The sequence below is a fragment of the Lontra canadensis genome, unplaced genomic scaffold, assembly GCF_010015895.1.
Source record: "Lontra canadensis isolate GAN:19392208 unplaced genomic scaffold, GSC_riverotter_1.0 scaffold1, whole genome shotgun sequence".
Classification (NCBI taxonomy): Eukaryota; Metazoa; Chordata; class Mammalia; order Carnivora; family Mustelidae; genus Lontra; species Lontra canadensis.
The window spans coordinates 211,612-234,881 of NW_022630995.1; the positions used below are offsets into that span (position 1 = coordinate 211,612).

A 23,270-nucleotide genomic window follows, 5' to 3' on the forward strand; every position below is an offset into this window, starting at 1 on the left:
ATGCTTTGAGTTTTATGAAATATGAAAAATGAGCAAATCATAACTACACATTATTACAAGTGAGAGACTTTTTTGTATACGCTGGGGGATATAAGAAGCTATAAGGACATAGGTCCTGATGTGGGATTATCCATCATCTCTAACCTGGTTAAGAATAAGATTCACCGGTAGTCCTGTGATCATTCTAGGATATTGTAAACATTTGGGAGATTAGTATAGCCTTTATCAGGAAGAAAATTTAAAAAGAAAAAGGCACAGCAGGAAAACACTCTTTTTCTTAGAAATTAGCTCTCTCTTTTAGGGTTACTCTTGAGTTAAACTTCTTTTTTATGGTTATACTTCTTTTTTTTTAAGATTTGTTTATTTATTTGAGAGAGAGAGAGAATGAGCTGGGGGAGGGGCAAGGGAAGACAAAATTTCAAGCAGACTCCCCACTGAGCCTAGAGCCCAATGCGGAGCTCGGCAGGGCTCGATCCCATGGTCTTAGGATCATGACCTGCTCGGAAATCAAGAGACAGATGCCTGGAGCACCTGGGTGGCTCAGTCGTTTAAGCATCTGCCTTGGGCTCGGGACATGATCTCAGGGTTCTGGGCTTGAGCCCTGCCTCGGGTTCCCTGCTCAGCGAGGAGCCTGCTTCTCCCTCTCCCTCTGCCTCTCCATCCTGGCTTGTGCTCTCTCTCTCTCGCTCGCTCACTCACTCTCTAATAAATCTTTTTCTTTTCTTTAATAATTTTACTTATTTATTTGACAGAGATCACCAGTAGACAGAGATGCAGGCAGAGAGGGAGGGGGAAGCAGGCTCCCTGATGAGCAGAGAGCCCGATACGGGGCTCCGTTCCAGGACCCTGAGATCATGACCTGAGCCGTAAGCAGAGGCTTAACCCACTGAGCCACCCAGGCGCCCCTCTTTCAAATAAATCTTTAAAAAAAAATAAATCACTAACCAGCTGAGCCATCCAGGCACCTCTGTGGTTATTCTTAAGTAAATTTTAATTTTGTGCGAGGTCATTTGGCCGTAAAGTGGCAAAGCCAGGGTTTGAATTTGTTGTTCCACGACAAAACCAATGCTCTTGGGGCACCTGGGTGGCTCAGTGGGTTAAGCCTCTGGTCCTGGGATCAAGCCCTGCATCAGGCTCGCTGCTCAGCAGGGAACCTGTTACCCCCTCCCCCTCTGCCTGCCTCTCTGCCTGCTTGTGATTTTTGTCTGTCAAATAAATAAATAAAAATCGTTAAAAAACAACAACAACAACAAACCAGTGCTCTTAACCTGTCATGCAGTCTGCCTTCATTAACCCAAACGGTTTAGGTGAAAATAAAAGGAGAGATTAATAAACAAAAATACCGTAAGTTTTGATTACCTTGTAGATGTATAGTGGTAACATTCCCTGGCAGTTCAGAATAGTGAAAGGTTATAAGGAAGAAAAGGAATCAGTGCTGGGTAGTGAAAGAGGTAGAAGTTGTAGATCTGCAGAGGGAAGGAATAAGACGCTCAGAGTACTTCACGTAGAATTGATGGTGAGAAAGCTTAAGGCGATGTGAGGTGACAGTCAACAGAATAGATTGTGTAGCTCTAGATGAGGGCTGCAGATGCTGAAGAGTTGAAAACTGGGTGGGAAAAGGTAGGCCAGAAGTGTGCTGTAAATTGGGTGAAATGGGAGAGCGTGTTTAAATTGCAAACTATAAAGTTGTGACACGTCACTTGTCAGGGGAGAATTAGTGACATGTGGTGGTTGAGAGCAAGTGCTCTGATATCACACATGGCTGTGTCCCAGTCCCAACTCTGTCTCTTACTACTCTGCTTAAGTTATTAGTTCTCTCTTAGACCTCCCTCAGTTGCCTTATCTGTAAAATGGGGATAATAGGGTAGAGAAGTATTGAAAGACTAGTTTAGGAGCAATTGTAGTAATCCACATATAATGTAATGAGACCTGCAATAGGAGGGTTGCCAAGGAATTAGTAAGGGAGGGAGAGCTCATGAAGATCACCAAGTCTTACTACATTTATATATTCGATAAGGTAATAGACTCAGAGTCAGTGAGTAGTGTAGCATCATTCAGTGAGTTACGATTTAGATTGGACTATAATTTAGGTTCCTGCCTTGCTGGCCTTTGTATACCGTATTCTGAGACCATAGACAAATATCAATACATTTAAAAGGATTGAAATCAAATATAGCACGGTATCTAATGGAAGCAATTATAGTATACCAGCAGTAATAGAAGGGTACTAGGAAATTACTCAAATATTGGAAATTAAATAAGTATACTTTGACCGAAATCACAAGGGATATTAGAAAATATTTCGAATGGAAAGAAAATGAAAAAAGATGTATCAGAATTACTGGCGTGAACCCAAAGAAGTGCTTAAAAGGACATTTATGGCTTTAAATCCTTGTTAGAATACAAGAAAGATCCAGATTCACTGGTCTAAGTTTTACTTTAGGAACCTAACCGACAAACCAGAGACTCAAAGTAGAATAAAGGGGATAATACAAATAAAAACAAATGAAATAAAAAGTAAATAAACAAGAGAAAAAATAATGAAACTACAAGCTAGTTCTTTGAAAAGATCAGTAAGATTATTGACTGATTTCATCAGAGGGAAAAGAGAGAACACTTCAGTTACCAATATTAGGGTCATTCCTAATAGGGTCATCACTGAAGATCCTAGAGATAGTAAAGCTATAGTAAGGAATAATCCTTGAAATACTATAGCCTTGAATGCTAAAAAAATGAATTCAACTACAAATATTCTTGGAAGACACAATTTCCAAAATTGAAGAAGTAAAAAGTCTAGTCCTAGATCTATTAAAGAAATTGAATTTATAATTTAAAACTTGCCACAAAGAAAACTCCAGACCTGACTTCACTGGTGAATTCTATCAAACATTTAAGGAAGAAATAATATTAATCATACACATATTCTTCCAGAAAGTAGAGGAAGAAGGAATACTGCTCATCTCATGAAACCAGCATTATTCTGATACCAAAATCAGACAAAGATGTTACAAGAAGAAAAAACTACAGGCCAGTATCTCATAAAAATAGATAAAATCCTATCCAAGTATTAGTAATCCAGCAACATAATCAGAGTTTATTCCAGTAATGCAAAATTAATTTAACACTCAAAATTCAATGTTACTATTCATTTGACAGAATTCAACACCCATTCATGATAAAAACTCAGCAAACTAGGAGGAGAAGAGGTAAAGGAAGTTTATTTAAAAAAAAAAAAACCAAAACTGGGGCGCCTGGGTGGCTCAGTGGGTTAAGGCCTCTGCCTTTGGCTCAGGTCATGATCCCAGGGTCCTGGGATCAAGCCCCGCGTTGGGCTCTCTGCTCAGCGGGGAGCCTGCTTCCTCCTCTCTCTCTCTCTGCCTGACTCTCTGCCTGCTTGTGATCTCTGTCTGTCAAATAAATAAATAGAATCTTTAAAAACAACAACAACAACAACCACTATAGGTACCATCACACTTAATGGTGAAAGATTACATGTTTTTCCGTCTAAGATCAGGAAGAGAAAGGAGGTCTGCTCTCACCCTACTTTTCAGCATATATCGGGATCCTGGCCCATACAAGACAGGAACGAGGGCATATAGATTAGAAAGGAAGAAGCAAAACTGTCTTATTTGCTGATACTAGGTTCAAGAAAAATATCCAAAGGAATGTAGGGGAAAAAACTAGAGTGTAATCAGCACTGTAATAGGATACAGGGTCAGTGTATGAAACTCAGTTATATTTGTATACTCACTACAAATAATTGGAAAAACAACTCCATTCACAATAGCATCAAAAAACATACAATACTTAGGGACAACTTTAACTAATATGTGTCAGATCTGTACACTGAAAACTGTAAAACTTGAGAGAAATTGAAGGAGACCTAAGTAGATGGAGAGAGGTACCATGTTCAAGAATTAGAACATTCAGTTTTGATCAGATGTTACTTCCCAAATTGGTCTATAAATTTAATGCAATACCAGCCAAAATCTCAGTAGGTTTGTTTGTAGAAATTGAAGTCTGATAGAATTTATTTGGAAATGCAAAGGAGTAGATTAACCAAAATTCATTTTGTGAAAAAATGACAAATTTAGAGTGTTCACACTATTTCAAGAACTAACTATAAAGCTTGAGTAATCAAGACAGTGCGATACTGGCACAAGGATCATATAGACCAATAACAGATCAGTAAGTCCAGGATTAGGTCCACGTATGTGATCAGTTAAAAAAATGATCGTCTCTACACTCAACATGGAGCTCGAACTGAGGACACCAAAATAAAGAGTTGTGTGCTCCACCAGTTGAGCCGGCCAGGCATCCCTATGTATCATCAGGTTTTAGCAAAGGGTGTCAGGATATTTAAAGGGACAAAGGATAGTTTTTCTCAATAAATGGGGCTGGAGCAACTAGATATCTATATAGAACAATAACAAAAAACCAACCTGTACTCTTACACTAATTTTGTCAAAAATCATTAATTCAAAGTGGACCATAGACCTAAACTTAAAGGGAAGAACATATAGGGAAGAATTTTTTGTTACCTTGGGTTATTTCTTATGTGGGAAGCAAAAAACAAAAACCATGAAGGGAAAAATCTATCAAATAGACTTCATCATAATTTTAAAAATTATCTTCAAAAGAGTGCTGAAATGAGAAGGCACAGGACATATAATACATACATCTGACAAATATGTATATGAGATAGGACTCAGAAAAATGTAGTGGAATTGGGAGGGAGTTGGGACTCACTTAAGATGGGAGCACTCAGGTAACAGACTGGGAGGATGGACTTGGCCACAGGGGTATGGTTTCATGGGCCTGGCAGTCCAAGATCTATGGGGCATAACAGTTGCATTTAAATTCTGTTTTAACGGTTGAAGTACAGCAGCAAGAAGTCTAGGCAGGAGATTAGCAGATGGGCAGCTGTTGTTCCAAGCCTACCCACAGGAGGCAGAACTCAAGAAACTGGACCCATCCATGAAGAGGTCAGGCCACTAGGGTTCCTCTTACACATTGGGGTAAGGGCTCACAACGGGGCTGTAGTCATGGAAGAGGGCTGGAACTCTAAACACAGTGGAAAGTAGGAAGACCATTGGAGTTGGAATTAAAGCAGCAGTCAAGTCCTCTGGACAGAAACACGCAGGTAGAAGAGAGGGGAGAAGCAAGAAGGGCAAGGTCTGTGACTTGGGCAGTGAGGTTGGGGGCAGGAGGATACGGATGAGCACCCCTGGAGAAACTAAGTCCTTGCTTTGGTGGAGGAGAAGGAAACTCTGGGAATTAATGAGAGCACTTAACAAGTTGGGCCACAGGATTTGGGGAGCCTCCAGTAATTTATTTATCACAACCATGTTTCAGACACTGTTAGACACAATGTGTTTTATCTCTGGTCCTTGCATACCTTTGGGTTAAGTAATGCAATTCCCCTTGTACAAAAAAAGACTGAGGCAAAGAGAGGCAGGTTCTGTAGGCTGCTTGTAGCTTTATCCCCGCACCTGGACACGGGTCCGTGCTCCTAGTGTCTCCTGTCTGGGTCAGTGTGGTTGTCCCCTCAGTGGTCTGACTGCCTTGCGTCCGTTCTGTCATGCCTTCCCACGTCCCCTCCAAATGATCATTCACGCAGATTGGTTTTGTTAAAATGTAAACTCAGAATGTGCTGCCCATCTCTGCTTAAAATTTGTCCCATTGGTTTCCCATTGTTTTTAGGATTTAGGAAGCCCAAGTTCCTTGTCATGGTCTACATGGTAGATTTGGCCTCTGCCTGTCTGCAATGTCCTCTCACCAGCCTCCTTGCAATCTGCAGTCCAGGCACACTGGCCTTCTCGGTCCTTCCACACCAGTGCTCACTAAGCCTGGGACTCGCCCATCTTCCCCACTCCATCTCTCGTCTCACCCTCACGCACTCGACCTGGAGGCTTCACTTAACCATCCCTCCTCAGGGAAGCCCCCCTGTGCCTCTACGTCCGGTCAGTTTACTGTATGCTTGATCGAACCACATTGCTTTAGTAGAACCTATCAGTTTGTAATTATATGCTGGTTAGTGCAGTGATCCCTGCTGGAATGTAAGCCCTGTGCCAACAGAGTCCACGTTTATTTTTACTTGTCCCTGACTCCCAGTGCCTAACACAGTTCCTGGCATGTGGTTGGTGCTCTGTCAGTACTTGAACAAATGAATGGATTGACTTTGGAGTCAGGCATGGGTGAACCTGAAGGTTGGGGCAACAGTAGAGAATCTAGCTTTGAGAAGCTGTGGAGGCCAGAGACAGAGGCTAGACCAGTGGGTGTAAATCACTATGCTGTAAGATTTTCGCAGAGGGATAGAAAGATAACATGATGGTAGCTAGAAGGATCAAGTATCCCCAGGGTTAACGGAAATCAACCAGGTAGAAAACAGTTCAGCGACTCAGTTCATTGATAATCTACACACTGAGAATCAGTCTAGAGTATCTTAAAACTGTAATTTTGTCCTAATTGAATATTATATTTGGAATGAATTTTGGGGTGCTTGGGTGGTTCAGTCAGTTAGGGGTCCAACTCTGGATCTCAGCTCATGTCATGATACCAAGGTTGTGAGATTGAGCCCAGCGTCGGACTCCCCACTGGGTGTAGATCCTGCTTAGTATTCTCTCTCTCAAAGAATAATAATAGTAATAATAATAATAATAAAATATCAGAACATTCAGAAGAAAGTGAATTTTACTAAAAGGAGGAAAAGCAATAGGAAATGTCTATGCCTCATCATGTTTTTTGTTAACCCTTATTTGGGTTTGGTATCAAATGACTATGTTTTCCAGTTGAAAGTATCATCAGAACTGTGAGAGAGAGAAATATGCTTATTGACTATATTTTAGTACAACATGCTGATTTCATTAAAATTAGCTAATACAAAATTCTAATTCAGCATCATCTCTACATCTGAATACCAAATGGAAGGTTAAGTATTACGATTGCCGTTATAGGTTTTAAATAGTGACTAAGAGGGGGAAAGGGAAGGCAGCAGAAGAACAGGAATGAGAGAGACAGAAAGAGAAGAAGACTGCTCTTCATTTTTAGGTGATAAGCAGGAAATACTGCCTGCTCCTGTTTCATTGGAGACTTTCGGTTGCATTTTGCATGGGTGTATGTGTGTGTGTGTTTTAATATCATTTCTATTGCTAAAGAATGCTTTTACAGGTGGGTGGAAAGGGGTGAAGGGAGGACTTCTGAAGGAGGCTGAGTGGAAATTAGTGATAATTGGAGAATAAACAGCACAGCTTTGGAGAGACTGAAAAGTTACTCAAAAATCTGAGGAGTTTTTGAGTGAAAAATATGTACATGCTTTCATTAGAAGTATGAATATGATAACTTCATTAAATTGTTTCTCATTAATTTTAAAACATCACTATACAATTATCCTTACATACGTGAACATGTCAATTTCATACTAATTTATTTCAGTATCTTTGAAGTATGCTCCAGTGACATCCTGAATTGTTTCAGATTGCAACAAGTCTTGATGACATATGTCACTTTATGGGTGGTACATTGTTTGGTGTTCAGCAAAAGATTTTGTTGAAAGAAAAAAGTCTGCGGGAAATAACTGTCGAATGGCTTAGATACCTGACAGAAAAAGGACTTCTACAGAAAGACGTTGTTGATAAGTCCAAAGAAGAGATGGAATACAGCTTTCATATTACAAAACTGGGACGAGCTTCTTTTAAGGGTAAGAGTTTACCTACGTTTCTAAGGAAATGTGCTGGGGAAGAAATAGAAATTAAATCATTCTCTTTCTTTAAATTGGAACTGTAATTTCGTATTAATAACATTAATCTTATAAGCTATTAGACTACTTTAGCTTTTAAAAGTTGAAAAATCAGGGCGCCTGGCTGGCTCAGTAGAGCATGCGACTCCACCTCGGGGTCGTGAGTTCAAGACCCACGTTGTGTGTAGAGCTTTCTTTAAAAAAAGGGTTTTTTTGTAAATAAATAAGTTGAAAATATGTTGGGGTTTTTTGGTTTTTTGTTTTCTTTTTTTTTTTTTTTTTTCAGAGAGGGAGCAGGAAGGGGCAGAAAGGAGGGAGAGAGGGAATCCTAAGGAGACCACATCCACCAGGAGTCTGACTCATGGTTTGATCTTACAACCCTGAGATCATGACCTGAGCCGAAATCGAGAGTTGAACGTTTAACCAACCAGGCCACCCAGGCACCCTGAAAAATGTTTTGGATTACAAGTAATTTAAGATACTGTAGAAGTATTTGGGGAAATAGATGGTAATCCCCCTTCACACACCCCCTCCCCTAGCAATCATGCAAATCTTAATATCCTACCAAGAATAACAATTTGGCATATGTCTTTTCAGACAGTTTCTGTACATTTCCTTTCAATGCATAATACATACTTGTATACAAGTTTGAGGTTTTTTAGCTTTTGTTTTTAAATAAATAATCATTTGTATTGTTCCAGAATTTGCTTTTTTTGCTTAATATTTTAAAAATTGTTCCACAGCAGTGAATGGTTTTTTCTTAATGGCTACATCATAATTTACTTAATGAAAAATAATACAGGTCTATAGTTTTAAAAAAATCCTTAGAACTCAGAATTATGTAAAGGAAAATCCCATTCTCCTATCCCATTTCCACTCTCCCAGGGGCAACCACTGTTAACAATTTGATGTGTATCCTTCCATATGTTATTATGTCTATAGATAAATATGTGTATGTATTTACATTTGTGTATATGTGTATGTGTATAGATTTTATTATATATCATGCATATACATTTATATATGTTTTATACTTTATTTTTTCAGATGAAATCATAGTTGTGGGTATTTTTTGGCTTGCTTTTCTTACTTGAAATATTAGGAGCATCTTAACATGTCAGTCCCTTTAAATCTACCTCATTTTTCTTTGACTACTGTAATCATCCGTAGTCTGGATACCATAATTTAGTTAACCATTCCCCTACTGATGGACATTTGCACAGGTTTTTTGTTTTCTCAATTATAAACAAAGCTGCAATGGGCATCACTATTTATGTATTTTTGAGTATATGTGGAAATGTTTCTCTGGGTTAGATTTCCAGAAACAAAGTATTTGGGTCAAAAGGTGTGTACTTATGAAATATTGATATATACTATCAAAATGACCTCCAAAATTGTTATGCGAAATTACATAAGAGATTTTGGGGGGGGTGTGGGTGAGATAGATAAAGGGATTAGCAGTACAGTCATCATGATAAACACTCAGTGACGTACAGCATTGTGGGATCACTATACTGTCCACCTGAAACTAATATAACACTGTATGTTAACTATAATGGAGTTAAAAAAACTTGAGAGCTTTTGAAGACTTTTTGCTATATTTAGGTAACTTCTAAATAAGACGCTTTAAAAATCACGTTGTTTCCCTTTTGGTAATTATGAAAGATGAAATATTTGATCTTTCTTTTAGGAACTATAGATTTGGCTTATTGTGACATTCTCTACAGAGATTTGAAGAAAGGTCTCGAAGGTCTTGTGCTTGAAAGCCTTCTTCATCTAATTTACCTAACAACTCCCTATGATATGGCTTCTCAGTGTGTCCCAGACTGGATGATATACTTCAGGCAGGTAAGATTATAAGGTTCTTCAATATAGGCTATTTTATTTGTTAATGACGATGGAATTTTTGTCAAGTGATTATTCACTTTTTGTATCTTCTAAAGTGTATTTGAAATTGGGTCTTTCATGTTTCAGTTTTTTTAAATAGTATTATGACAATAGCATCTTCAGTTTATTTAACTTAAATACTACTTTTCTGTTAAATATAAACATGTTCATTATCAGGAAAAAAAAAGAGGATCATCCCTGTTCCCATTCCGCAAAGATAGTTACTGTTACAGTTTGGTGATCACTCCACTTTATGTTGCCTACAGTGTGAAGAAAACCGTGAAAGCTGGGTTTTTTTGGAGACTTTAATTACATGAACGCTCTATGAGAGCCAAGCCTGATGACTAAGCCCAGTGATGTTAATACTGAGAAGGAATGTCAGTTTTATCATAATAGGAAGGTGCAGCTGGTCCTGCTTTCTCTAAAACCAGGCGGTAGAGTGTAGTCTATTAGGACTTTACTGTGAGCACGGCAGACGCAGGAACGTGTGTTAGGCGGAAGCAGTATGCAGCTCTTAATTGCAGGAAATTACCTTTCTTTTAATGTCCTATTTTAAAATTGTTACTAAGTTTTTTTAAGTGGTACTATATAATGCAGTTACTGTCAAAAGCTTTCCCTCTTCCTCCCCACCAGACATCATCTCAGTATTAAACATAACCACATAATCTGTGGAAACCCTAGTGGAAACCACAGTGCTTGTGACCATGCCTTTAAGTGTTCTGCTAAAATATGTTATATTTTAATAATACATGTTTAAGCTTACAATTTATATAAATAAATTGGTGGTGTTTTTCTCATATCCTTTAAAAGCATGAAAATGTGGTACCAGCAAATACTGGATTTGGTTCAAAAGGCAGATTTTTAAAGTTACAATTTGAGGGGTGGCTGGGTGGTCCAGTTAGTTAAGCGTCCCACTTTTTGATTTCAGCTCAGGAGGTGATCTCAGGGTTGTGAGATCAAGCCCTGTGTCAGGCTTTACGCTCAGCAGGGACTCTGCTTGAGATTTTTCTCTCCCTCCCTCTCTGCTCTCCCACACACACTTTCTTGCTCTCTCTCAAATAAATAAACATTTTTTTAAAAGTTAAAATTTGATTTTTTTCTGTGTTTACTCTTTTTAAACATAGTTTAGCCAGCTCAGTCCAGCAGAACAAAACGTAGCTGCTCTTCTTGGAGTCTCTGAAAACTTTATTGGGAAGAAAGCATCAGGTCAAGCTATAAAAAAGGTACCATAGTCTTTTTTTCTCTTCCTAAGTAAGTTGATTTAGCAAAATTAATGCTATTGTATCATCTCTTTTGTTGATTCGATCTTTTCATTTCATATTTTTTTCTTTAAGTTAATACGATTTCCATTTTGCTATTTAAAACGTGAGGACCAGAAATTTGGGCATTTTTTAAAAACAGTATTTTCGGATGGTGTGATGTGTTTTTTTGTATGTGTACCTTTGCATTTCTGAAACACTGTCAAGCACATATAAGCTTCTTAACGTAGGAGAAGGTAAACCTTCTTAATCTCTTTTTCTTGGGCTACTTATGGCTTACATTATAAAAATTGTAAAGTTTTTATAAAATGTTTTATAAAATGTACATAAACATTTATATATATATATATATATTTTATATATATATATATAATGTTTATAAAATGTATATAATCCTGAAATAATTTCAGTTCAAGGGAGGAAAATGTATCTTCTAGAAACTCTTTTTTTTTTTTTAAAGATTTTATTTATTTATTTGTTAGAGAAAGAGAGAGAGAGCATGAGCACAGGCAGACAGAGTGGTAGGCAGAGGCAGAGGGAGAAGCAGGCTCCCCGCTGAGCAAGGAGCCCGACGTGGGACTCGATCCCAGGACGCTGGGATCATGACCCAAGCCGAAGGCAGCCGCTTTACCAACTGAGCCACCCAGGCGTCCCATAGAAACTCTTTTTAAAGTAATCTCCACACCCAGCATGGGGCTTGAACTTATAACAAGATCAAGAGTCGCATGCCCTTCCGACTGAGCCACCCAGACACCCCCCTAGAACATTTTTTTTTTTTTTACATAATCTCTACACCTCATGTGGGGCTTGAACTCATGACCCCAAGATCAAGTGTCACATGTTCCTCTGACTGAGCTAGCCAGGTGCCCCCCCACACCTAGAAACTCTATTAGGCATTCTGCTTGATGTCAGAGAGTCTAAGATAAAATGGGTTTGAGGTTTTCATCGTTGTTGTCGTTTGTTGTTCTTTAAGAACTCCCAATCTAGTTAGTACTTCAACTACATAAAATTCTGTAGAAGGTTGAAGTTGATAAATTAATACTTTTTTGTGTAATATTCTTATGTTACAGTGTTTTGAAGTTTAGTCAACAAATATAAAGCAAGTGTCTAATACACTAACTTCAAGAAAAATGGAAATAGGGGCCCCTGGATGGCTCATTTGGTTAAGTGTCTGCCTTCAGCTCAGGTCATGATCTCAAGGTCCTGAGACTGAGCCCCACATTGGGCTTCTTGCTCAGCGGGGAGTCTGCTTCGCCATCGCCCTCCCCCCCCCCCCCCCCCCCCAGCTAGCTTGTGCTCTCTCTCAAGCAAATAAAATCTTTAAAAAAAAAGAATGGAAATAATTTTTTGGCAAACATGCCTTAAAGTCCTAAAGTTAATTTCATTTTCTGCCTTATAATACACTTTTTTTCATTTTTAATTTTATCGGTAATCTAATCTTTATTGAAACCTAGTTATCTTACCTGTCATTTTCCCTGTATCTTTAATTACATAAATATTACTAATTTCATTTTGAAAAGTGAAAGATGGTATTTACTCACATTAGAATTGAATGTTTAGTTGTTGAGTGTTCATGTTATCACAATATTTTGATTGTGTCTTTTACCTCAGAAATGCCTATGCTGCTTAGACATTCAAAATGTTAAATAAAAATATTTCAGGGGCACCTGGGTGGCTCAGTGGGTTAAAGCCTCTGCCTTCGGCTCGAGTCGTGATCTCAGGGTCCTGGGATCGGCTCGCATCAGACTCTCTGCTCAGCAGGGAGCCTGCTTCCTCCTCTCTCTCTCTGCCTGCCTCTCTGCCTACTTGTAATCTCTCTCTGTCAAATAAAATAAATAAAATCTTAAAAAAAAATTTTTCATAAAACAAACGTTTTACACACAACTTTAACATATAAAATAAAAAATCAAAATAATTTGAGGGGTGCCTGGGTGGCTCAGTGGGTTAAAGCCTCTGCCTTCAGCTCAGGTCATAATCCCAGGGTCCTGGGACAGAGCCCCACATCAGGCTCTCTGCTCCACAGGGAGCCTGCTTCCTCGTTTCTCTCTGCCTGCCTCTCTGCCTACTTGTGATCTCTGTCTGTCAAATAAATAAATAAAATCTTTAAAAAAAAAAAAAAAGAAGAGTCCTCCTTTAAAAAAAAAAATTTGAAACTCATTAACAAATAATAAACATTTACAAAATCTTTTTAGAATAATGCATCTTTTTAAACTTGGATCAGAATTTATTTATTTTATTAACATATAATGTATTATTTGCCCCAGGGGTACATGTCTGTGAATCGGCAGGCTTGCACACTTCACAGCACTCACCATAGCACATACCCTCCCCGGTGTCCATCACCCAGCCACCCCATCCCTCCCCCACCCCCAGCAACCCTCAGTTTGTTTCCTGAGATTAAGAGTCTCTTATGGTTTGTCTCCCTCCTGATCCCATCTGTTGCATTTTTTCCTTCCCTTCCCCCCATAATCCCTGCCCTGCCTCTCAAATTCCTCATATCAGAGAGATCATATGAGAATTTATTTTTGTTAATGAAATATAATCTATAAATTTTCAGTTGATTTAATTTCTAGAGAACAAATTTACTTAAAATCAAATTTATTTCTCTACATTGAAAACGATACTCCCATTTTTCTTTAGATATTTCTTATGAAAGATCTTGAAATTGGTATAAAGCATATTTTCCTACCTTGTAATAAAATTGTATCATTTTTCTTGGCTTAGAAAATACATTCTAAGCAAAATCTACATTGACTCAAATGAAGGTGCACCAAAATTGGGAAATTGAAAAGCAATTTCTCCCTACTGGCAGTTCAACTATCATGATTTTCAGCTTGATGCTTTTTAAAAGTATCAACATGTAGAATCCGTAATTCAAACAGTCTTCAATATGCCACTGTAAATTCTCATCCCATTCTTTTACCACCATAGGGGATACAATTTTATATTTTATACCCACTTTTTCTCCTTCCAGTTCATCCTGTCTTTCCTCTGGTTTTAAGCATCAGTTACGCAGTTTCTAAGTTAGCTTGATATTGGTTATGAGATACTTTACACAAGAACTGGTCACTAGATACTGCGGGCAGAAGCAGGTACACAGCTCTAGGTAGGTTTTTCTCTCTCAGTGTTTTAATTTTAGAAACATTAATTTTTTATCATGACCATGTAGAAATCATAGAATCTAATGTTTACTTAGTCTACAATATGGATAAGCTTATTAACATACCTATCCAAATAAATGCATTTGTTTAATTACATTCACAAATATATACAACCTATAAATACCACAGTAAATGTAAAGGTCTTCCCAACTCCTTCCTTTCCTATATTCTTTTCCTAGGGCTACCACAACAAATTAGCCCAAACCGAGTGTCTTAAAACAGCAGAAATTTATTCTTTTGCAGTTCAGGAGGCCAAAAGTCCGAAATCAAGATGGCTTCCTCTGGAGGTTCTAAGGAAGAAAGCATCTTGCTTCTCTCCTAGCTTTTGGTGGTTGCTGGCAATCTTTGGTGTTCCTTGGTTTGTAAATGCATCCCTCCAGTGTCTCCACTGAACACTGCCATCTTCACATTGCTTCATATTTGTGTCACTCTGTGTCCTCTCCTCTTAGAAAGACACTGGCCACTGAATACAGAGCCCTAAGTGGGCAGTATACAGCAGGGTGATTTCATCTCAAGATCTTCAATTAATTACATCTGCAAAGATCCTATTTCTAAAATAATGTCACATTCACAGGTACCACAGGTTAGGAGTAAACATATCTTTTTGTGGGGGCAGACATGATTCAACCCACTACAGCTTCCCCTGTAGAAGGAAGTTTAAATTGGAAGTAATTTGGCATATTTTCTTTTTTTTTAATACTTGGGAAAATGATCACCTGAATTAGTCTGAAGTACCTATGGTAGAAACTTAGTTTTATTTCTGTGGAATCATTCATTCTGGCTTTTCTGTAGTATAACTTCATTCAGATTGCCTTTTGTCCAATTTCAATATAATGTATATTTTTAGCAGGTCCAGGACATAAATTTATTTGCTTGTCTTTCTAGAAGGTGGACAAGGACATTGTCAACAGACTATACCTGTCTTTTGTTCTTTATACCCTGCTCAAAGAGACCAACATCTGGAGTGTGTCTGAAAAATTTAATATGCCTCGAGGCTATATACAAAGTCTTCTTGCCGGAGCTGCCTCATTCTCCTCTTGTGTGCTGCATTTCTGTGAGGTAATTCCACTGACTACATGACACATGCCTCATGCATCTTTCTGTTTTGACTGCTGCTAAACTCATAAACCGGTTAGTCATTATTTCCTCACTGTTGACTTGTTCTATTAATACTAAGCACTCAAACCGTATTTAAAATATACTTGTTTTTTTCTGCTTATGAAAGTCCTATATACTAACTTATGGTAAAGATACAAAAATGGCAAAATCACTTAAAATATTTAGCGAACAAGTAGAAAGCACCTAGTTATGGGGCCCCTGGGTGGCTCAGTCAGTTAAGTGTCTGTCTGCCTCAGCTCAGGTCGTGATCCCAGAATCCTGGGATCGAGCCCCGCATCGGGCTCCCTGCTCAGTGGAGAGTCTGCTTCGCTCCCTGCCTCACTCGCAACCCACTTGTGCTCATCTTCTCTCTCTCAAAAAAAATAAATGAAATCTAAAAAAAAAAAAAAACCTTAAAAAAAAAAAAAAAGCGAGCACCCGGTTATCCCTACTCATAGAACCACCACTAGTAGTGACAAGTCTTTGGAATCAACTCTTAAAACCGCAGTTCTCCATCGATACAGATTGTGGGAGTATCTCTCCCCTGGTGCTAACCATGGAAAGTGTCCGATGAGTGCCTCGCCAGTACCCACCCAGCAGGCACCTTGTCACTCCTGGGACCATGCTCTCATGATCGCCACAGTATTTTGCCATTTTTGATCCCAGTGTCTGGCAGCTGCTTTAGGTTTCTATGTCAAATGTACAGTTTAATTAACTCAAGAAAAAACTTTATTTTGGCCATTTGCATTTGGGATGCATTTGTTTAAGACTTTACTAAAACCAGCTTTCAGAGTTTCCTTAAATAGCATAGCGAATCTTACCAGACTTTCTACTAGGATAATTTTGGGGATGAATTGATAATATAAGCCCTTTTTGGCTGCATTTAAATTTCTTCTAATTGAATGGTGTAATAATCCTTCCATATTTGTTTCTATACTCAATTTTTTAAAAACATTTTTCTCTCATGAATCTTATTTTTAAATTTGAAATCTTCATTTTCCCCATCTTAAATTTCCATATTCTATGTACGTATATGGCAATTAATTCTGTCATATGTATTAGTGAGTAAATAATCCAGAATACTTGACTTTGGGTTGAATGATAATTATCTTAGCAAATTTGCATTTCTTAATATCTCCTACTTATGTTAAGTTTTAAATATTAGCTTACATTCCCTAATCATGTGCTAGCTAAGCAGTAGACAAAATTTATAGGTAGTAAGAAGCTAGCCTTTATTTTCTTAAGTTTTCTGTGTTTGTGTTTCTTCATATTTAAAGGTACTTCCCCTAAGATTCTATCCCTTTGTTTTACTTAGGATTATAAGGACTTCAGCCTTATAGAATTGTTCAAGTAAAAGAAACTATCAAATTTGAAAAACAACTATAACTTGATGGTTGATCCTAGACACAGTCTGCCCAACAGCTCGTGCTCTTATGAGTGTATTTTCAGTATTTTAGAGTGTTTTTTCCTTTTTAGAAAGCTATGTAAGTGGTATGAAATAGTACATCAGTAGTATTAGTTAAAATGCCTTCAACTACGAGTAACGGGAAAACCCCACAGAGGTTTAAACAACAGCGAACCAGGATGGTCACGTGTAACAGGACAGCTGGAGCCAAAGCAGTTCAGGGTTGGTGGACTGGTTGTCCTGGTCAAGGTCTTCTTCTCTTCACTCTGCCATCTCTAGTGCATTGGCTGCTCTCCTGGTGGTCACAGAGTAGCTGGCTAATGCCACTTCATGTACCACGTGTGCTCACAGTGACACCCAGCCGTTAGAAAGTGACCTTTAAAAAACAACTACGACAGAAATTTTCAGACATAAAATAAGACAAAATAATATAGTAAATGCCCATTTACCACCCACCTTTAACCGTGATTGACCACGTCTTCCAATATTTTTACTGTCTTAAATATTGCTTCCAGGATTTTTTTGTTTTGAATATTGCTACATCTTGCATTGGAATCCTTCCATACATAATGTTTTGTCTTCAGGATGAACTCCCAGAGGTGGGGATTGTTTTCAGTTATTTGGGAAAGAAACTGCGCGTTCACTTGCTGGCATTTTGATAAAAAAATGAACAGAGCTCTTCTCAGTGGCTCGTTTTCAACTTCCCGTCTTCTTCCTCATCCCAGAACCACTTAATCAAATCCCTCAGTCTCTGCCCATGTTTCCTTATGATAACTTTGTGTGGAATTGATGTTTGTCTCTGTTTTTACCAAGTTTCAGAACTCACATGAGGGAACACCCTCTCTGGGCTCCTACTATGCCAACCAAGCTTAGAAATGACTTACAGATCTAAATTCTATGTATTTCTTTGTATTTTGTAGGAACTTGAGGAGTTTTGGGTTTATAGAGCCCTTTTGGTAGAACTTACCAAGAAGTTGACTTACTGTGTCAAGGCAGAGCTGATTCCTCTCATGGAAGTGACTGGAGTTTTAGAGGTTAGTGGCTTCCCAGTTTCCCAACTGAGATGATTTCAACTAAAGAAAAGTCAGGTTTGACTGTTTTGTGAAGTCTTATCACAAGGTAAATAACAACGGTCTTACTCCTCATTTATCATGAGAGGTTGGTTTTGTGTGTGTGTGTGTGTGGGTGTGTGTGTTTCTTTATTAAATTGTTGTCATGGCCTCCCAGAAATCCCCTGTCGATCTGGAAGATGTTCTGAAGAGAAAAATCACATTTGTGGGAAAACACAACAGTAGGGATCATCATGAGACTCCCCGAGTATATGGTCCTTAGTGTCTCCTCCTTCCTCCACTCCAGCGGAGAATTGCCTCCTGTCGGTGTAAACTCAGTGCTTGGCTCAGGAAGTGGTGATTCGGGGGCAACAAGGCTTACTTCCATTTCCTAAGGGAGTGAAAACCAAGTATCCTCACCTGGTTTCTCAACTTTTTGTTTTTAGCCAGCTGTTGGTTTCAGCTTGTTCTGTTATTCAGTCCTTCCGTCAGAAGCGTTCTTCTGCCTGGCAACAGGCCGAACATGCACGCACACGCACGCACCCCAGCAGGCCCCTGAGTAGATGGTGAAAACATTTTAAGGGTATTGCACTAGGACATCTTGACTGGGCATCTAACATAATGCCCCTCACCTTAGTGCCTTAGTGAATTTCTCATTCCTGGTGGCAACACGCATTGGCTGACTTAAGCTGCACAGAAAGCTTCTTGCAGTCAGATTGGGACTACCCAAATTCATATTTTAAAATTTCTCTGGATTCAGATGTGTTATCTCTTCATATTTATTATTACCTTAGTCTGTTTCTATCTCTTGCATGTGAAATTTTTCCTTCAATAAGACACTTGATTATTTTTTCTAATCCCAAATTCTGACCCTGCTGATTTGTGTAATACCTTTTAGGGTCGAGCAAAACAGTTATACAACGCAGGCTATAAAAGTCTGATTCACTTAGCTAATGCAAATCCGGAAGTGCTCATAAGGACAGTTGATCATTTATCAAGACGCCAGGCCAAGCAAGTCGTTTCATCAGCAAAGGTAAGCAAACAGGGGCCCCTGGGTGGCTCAGTGGGTTAAAGCCTCTGCCTTCGGCTCAGGTCATGATCTCAGGGTCTTGGGATCAAGTCCCGCATTGGGCTCTCTGCTCAGCAGGGAGCCTGCTTCTCTCTCTATCTCTGCCTCTCCATCTACTTGTGATCTCTCTCTGTCAAATAAATAAATAAAATCTTTAAAAAAAAAAAAAGTAAGCAAACAGACCGTTTTTTACCCTTCATGATATTTTGTAGTGTTACCTCCTTATACTTTGGACATAGAAGCAAAAACATTTAACTATAGACACAAAAGTATGTACTTACAATATGTGGATAAAATAGTGCATCTGTTATGCTACAAGGCTCGGTAAAGCAGAAAAAGCACCTGCTAAAAGTTAGGCAGTCTCAAAAGTCCCCTGAGGTACAGAGAATGCTGGAACGCCCAGAATTCTGCCTCCTCATGCTTTCCACAGAAGGCCCCTCCTCAGCATCCCTGACATCTGGTCTTCCCACCTTTGCACACCTTTGTTGACAAGGAGCTTACGACCTCAAAAATTAGGTAGTTCTACCTGGACACTCTCTGTGTTCCAAAAAGCACCCCAGTAGTGAGGCTAACTGTTGCCTTCTTACAATATCTACCATTACGTCATAAGTTCTACCCTCTAGAATTAGTCTGTTTTCTTTGTTTCTATGGTAGTTCTTCACATATTTGAAAACAGCTCTCTTTGTGTCCAAGCATTTCTCTTTTCTGTTTCTTCATCCATATTAAATGATGTAGCTTTAGGCAGTTACTGTCCTCCTAGTTGTCCTTTTCTAGACATGCGCCAGTTTGTCTTTTGGACCTGTCCCCATCATAGTTGGGCTTTCTTACTTTTGGGGTATATCTATTAGAGTCTAATTATTAGGAACAGAAAGCACACAGTAATTTGAAGAGGAAAGTTCAATATAAACAAGGTTTATATTGTAACAAGGTTATTAGTTGACTTCTAAGGGGTAGACACAACTTCAGCAACCGTGAGACGGAGTAAGGAGAAGAGCGTCTGCCCCCACCCACACCACCCGCTTAGGAGGGGATTCACTGGAGAGAGGGTGTGGCCACAGCTGCCGGGACTGGACGGCAGATACGGTGTTCAGGTACCAGAGTAGCACTGCAGGAGCCGTAAGGAAAGACACACCAAACCCGAGAAGTCCCATCCTCCGGCAGTCCCTCCAGTGCCCTCTACTGACCAAGCTGAACGTTGTCCCAGCTGGCAAAGGGGTTGGGTTTACAGGATCCACCTCTAGTGTCTTTCTCTACAAGACGGGGGGGGATGGATTTGGAGCTAAGAGACAGTAAAATTGATAACCAGTGCTCTCGCACAAGATAGTCAAGGTTCAGCTTGCTTTAGTCATGGAATCAGCCATTTTTCCAAAGAGCTGTAGTTCTTTTTGGTGAAGAGTGGTATTTTAGAAACCCAAGTTTGAGCATCTAAGTATGCTCATAACCAGAGAGAGATATCATTGTTTCTAAGTTCTTTTAGCAGAGAGAGCCCATATGTGGAGAAATGTATATTTTTCTCTACTTACACATAAATTGTTAAAGGCCATGAATTCGTTCAGTAACTCCAGTTCTAATTTTTCCAGGTACATACTGCTGCATAACAAAGTTTTACATCACAATTTAGCAGCTTAAAACAGCTATTTTATTGTGCTTATGTTTTTGTGGATTAGGAATTCTGGAAAGGTTTAGCTGCATGATTCTTACTTGGAGTTTCATGCAATTACAGTCATATTTTGACTGGGGCTATAGTCATCTGAATTGGACTGAATTGGATATCCAAGATGGTTCACTCACATGGCTGGTGGTTGAAAATGGCTGTTATTTGGGGCTTTCAACTGGAGGAAGTACATATGGCCTTTCCATGGGGCTAGGGTTTCTTATGGCATGGCAGCTAAGTTTCAAGAGGAAATGTCCAGAGAGTGGGCATTTTGAGAGATCAAGGCAGAAAAGGCAGGAAATCTTCTGAACTAACCTCAGAAGTTAAGTAGTATCACTTCTGCTGGGTCCTGTTGGTTACTAGAAGACCATTAAGATCAGCCCAGATCCAAAAGAAGAGGAATTAGATCCCAGCTCCACATGAGGGCAGGACCAAATAATTTGTAGTCATCTGAATGTCTGCTCTCTGGTCACAGATTATTTACATTCCTCCCACATGCAAAATATACTCATCCTTAAAAGATTTATCCCTTTGTGGCATCAGACTCGGGCTCAAGGTCTAGTGTTTCTTCTAAATCAAGTCTAGGTGTAGGTGATGCTTCTTGAGCACAGTTTTACAGATATGTTCCTCTCTGAAGAGCTGTGAACTAAAGAGACACACATACAATGGTGAACAGAGACAGGAGAACCACCGTGTACTGCCATTCCAAAGAGGGAACGTGTGCCACACATAGAAGCAGTTCTGGTATCCAGCCGGGCACGTGTGGCTAGTTGCTTGGTTAGGACTTATTTCTCCCTGGGAATGATTCTTCCTGGCTTTGAATCACTCATCGGAATCATTCCTTCTTTTCCATAAGGAATGGCCCATGTTTGCAGCTGGGTAGCTTTCTCAGTCTTTTACCTGTCCATAGAAGTTCAAGGGCTCAAAGGTTCTTTTTATTTTGTACCATCTCTGCCACTTTTTATTCAGTCTGGTATAATTTGTTTTAAAATATTGTGTGTTTCTTATTTATCTATAGCTTAGGTTTCTTTTCTTTCTTTCTTTTTTTTTTCCCCCGTATGTAAGCTCTACGTTCAGCGTGGGCCTGGAGCTCATGACCCCAAGATCAGGAGTTGCAGGTTCTACCAGCTGAGCAGCCGGCCACCCTAGCTTGGGTTTCTTACAGCATGAGGCTGGGTTATGAGCGGGAACATTCAGGAGCTCTTGGAATGGTCTCAGTCCAAGAAACTAATGCAGAAACTGCGGTTTCTTGTGACTACCCTTGAAAATCATGCAGCATCATTTCCACTACATTCCATTGGTTACAAGTGAATCCAGGTTCAAGAGAAGAATCAAATCCCACCTGCCAATGTAAACATCAAAGAATTTCCAGTCACCTTTAATCCACACTGATCCCACTACAGGACTCATTGTCGTTCTACCCTTTCTCTTATTTTTACTTCCTTTGTCCAACAGTGAGACACCCAGCTCCTGTCTTCATCAGCATACTTGTCTGTTTTGCTCAATCCTAGAATGCACTGAAAATAATTTCAGAATTGTTAAACCATACTATTACAAAAAAACTAATGAGCTCAGTATTATATATGCTCTTTTTGTCTTTAGTCTGAGAATATGTAACTGAAATAATGTATTCAAATGTCACTTTTTTTTTTAAATCTGCTTCACTGTGGTTATGTAATTCATTTGAAGAGCAGTTAGATTCTGTTTGTATCCCATTTTAGTTCCCCCCCATCCTTATGAATTTTTAGTATGTAAAACATGAATGTATTTTCTGTATTTTAAATTGAAGTAGTTTTACTAGGATATCTTTACTTTCTTTTATTTCTGGAAGTTTCCTTGGACTGTAGTTTTATTTTTGTAATTAATTGATTTATTTGAGAGAAAGAGAGCATGACACACTCACATACACATGTGATTCGGGGGGTGCAGCGGGAGAGAATCTCAAGCAGACTCTCCACTGAGCATGGAACGAACCCAACCTGGGGCTTGGTCCCTTGACGCATGAGATCCCCATCTGAGCTGAAGCCAAGAGTCAGATGCTCAACTGACCAAGCTACCCAGGCGCCCCAGATTGTAGTTTTAAATATTAGTTCACTATGATCCACTGTTTCATTTTTCTTTCTTAGCAATGCTAGTTATATGTATGTTGAATCTTCTTTGCCCATCTTCCATTTCAATCTCTCTGACCCTTTTACCTTTTTTTTAAAGATTTATTTATTTATTTGAGAGAGTAGGGGTGGGGGTTACAGAGGGAGAGGGAGAGAGAAACTTTAAGCAGACTCTGCACTCAGCATAAAGCCCAATGCAGGGCTCTATCTTAGGATCCTGAGATTATGACCTGAACCAGATGCTTAACCAACTCTGCCATCCGGCGCTCCTTTACTTTTTTCTTTATCTCATTTCATCATCTTGTTTTCTTGTCCCACCCATTCCTGCTCTCATGACCCTAATTAAGTTTTATTATAATCTACTCTTCTTTGATCACTTTGTTGGTTTTTATTTCTAATATGATTTTGCCTGTTTCTTCCACTTCTTACCTGAGCTTACTCAACTTTGGTTTCATTTCTTCCTGTTCTGGGTCCATCTCTTTTCCTAGTTTGGGACTTATTCAGATGTGTTTCCCCCTGTATCTCCAAATAATATTTATTTATTTAATAATACTTATTAATATTTTATATTTTATATTAAATAGTTTATTTAATAATATTTAATTCAGTCTGGAATGTTGCATTACAGTTCTTCTGCTTCATAGTTTGCTTTCAGGAGAATAAATTTTCATGAGCTGAAGAGCTTTGATTCTCATTTTCTGTTTTATTTTATACAGTAATTCAGTATAATAAGAACTGCTTGTGCCCCTGCACGTCTCAGACAGAGTCAGCCATCTGGAGTGACTGATGAGAATTCTGGTTTAAAAGTCTCTTCTGTCCAAGTAGCAAAGGATAGTTTAATG

General features: G+C 39.0%; 1 protein-coding gene across 13 annotated transcripts in view; it reads left to right on the forward strand.

Moving 5' to 3' along the window:
* HELQ (helicase, POLQ like) overlaps positions 1 to 23,270 on the forward strand; it is a 45,543-nt gene that overhangs the window by 20,334 nt on the left and 1,939 nt on the right. For 11 of the 13 annotated variants that reach the window (XM_032876420.1, XM_032876502.1, XM_032876668.1 and 8 more), the window contains 6 exons: positions 7,477 to 7,699; positions 9,429 to 9,586; positions 10,750 to 10,848; positions 14,931 to 15,104; positions 17,469 to 17,582; positions 18,496 to 18,630. In XM_032876420.1, the coding sequence (XP_032732311.1) occupies positions 7,477 to 7,699; positions 9,429 to 9,586; positions 10,750 to 10,848; positions 14,931 to 15,104; positions 17,469 to 17,582; positions 18,496 to 18,630 (903 nt within the window). Of the gene's footprint in view, positions 1 to 7,476; positions 7,700 to 9,428; positions 9,587 to 10,749; positions 10,849 to 14,930; positions 15,177 to 17,468; positions 17,583 to 18,495; positions 18,631 to 23,270 lie in introns of those variants that run through there. The other 2 variants (XR_004384894.1, XM_032876544.1) reach the window with 2 other exon arrangements.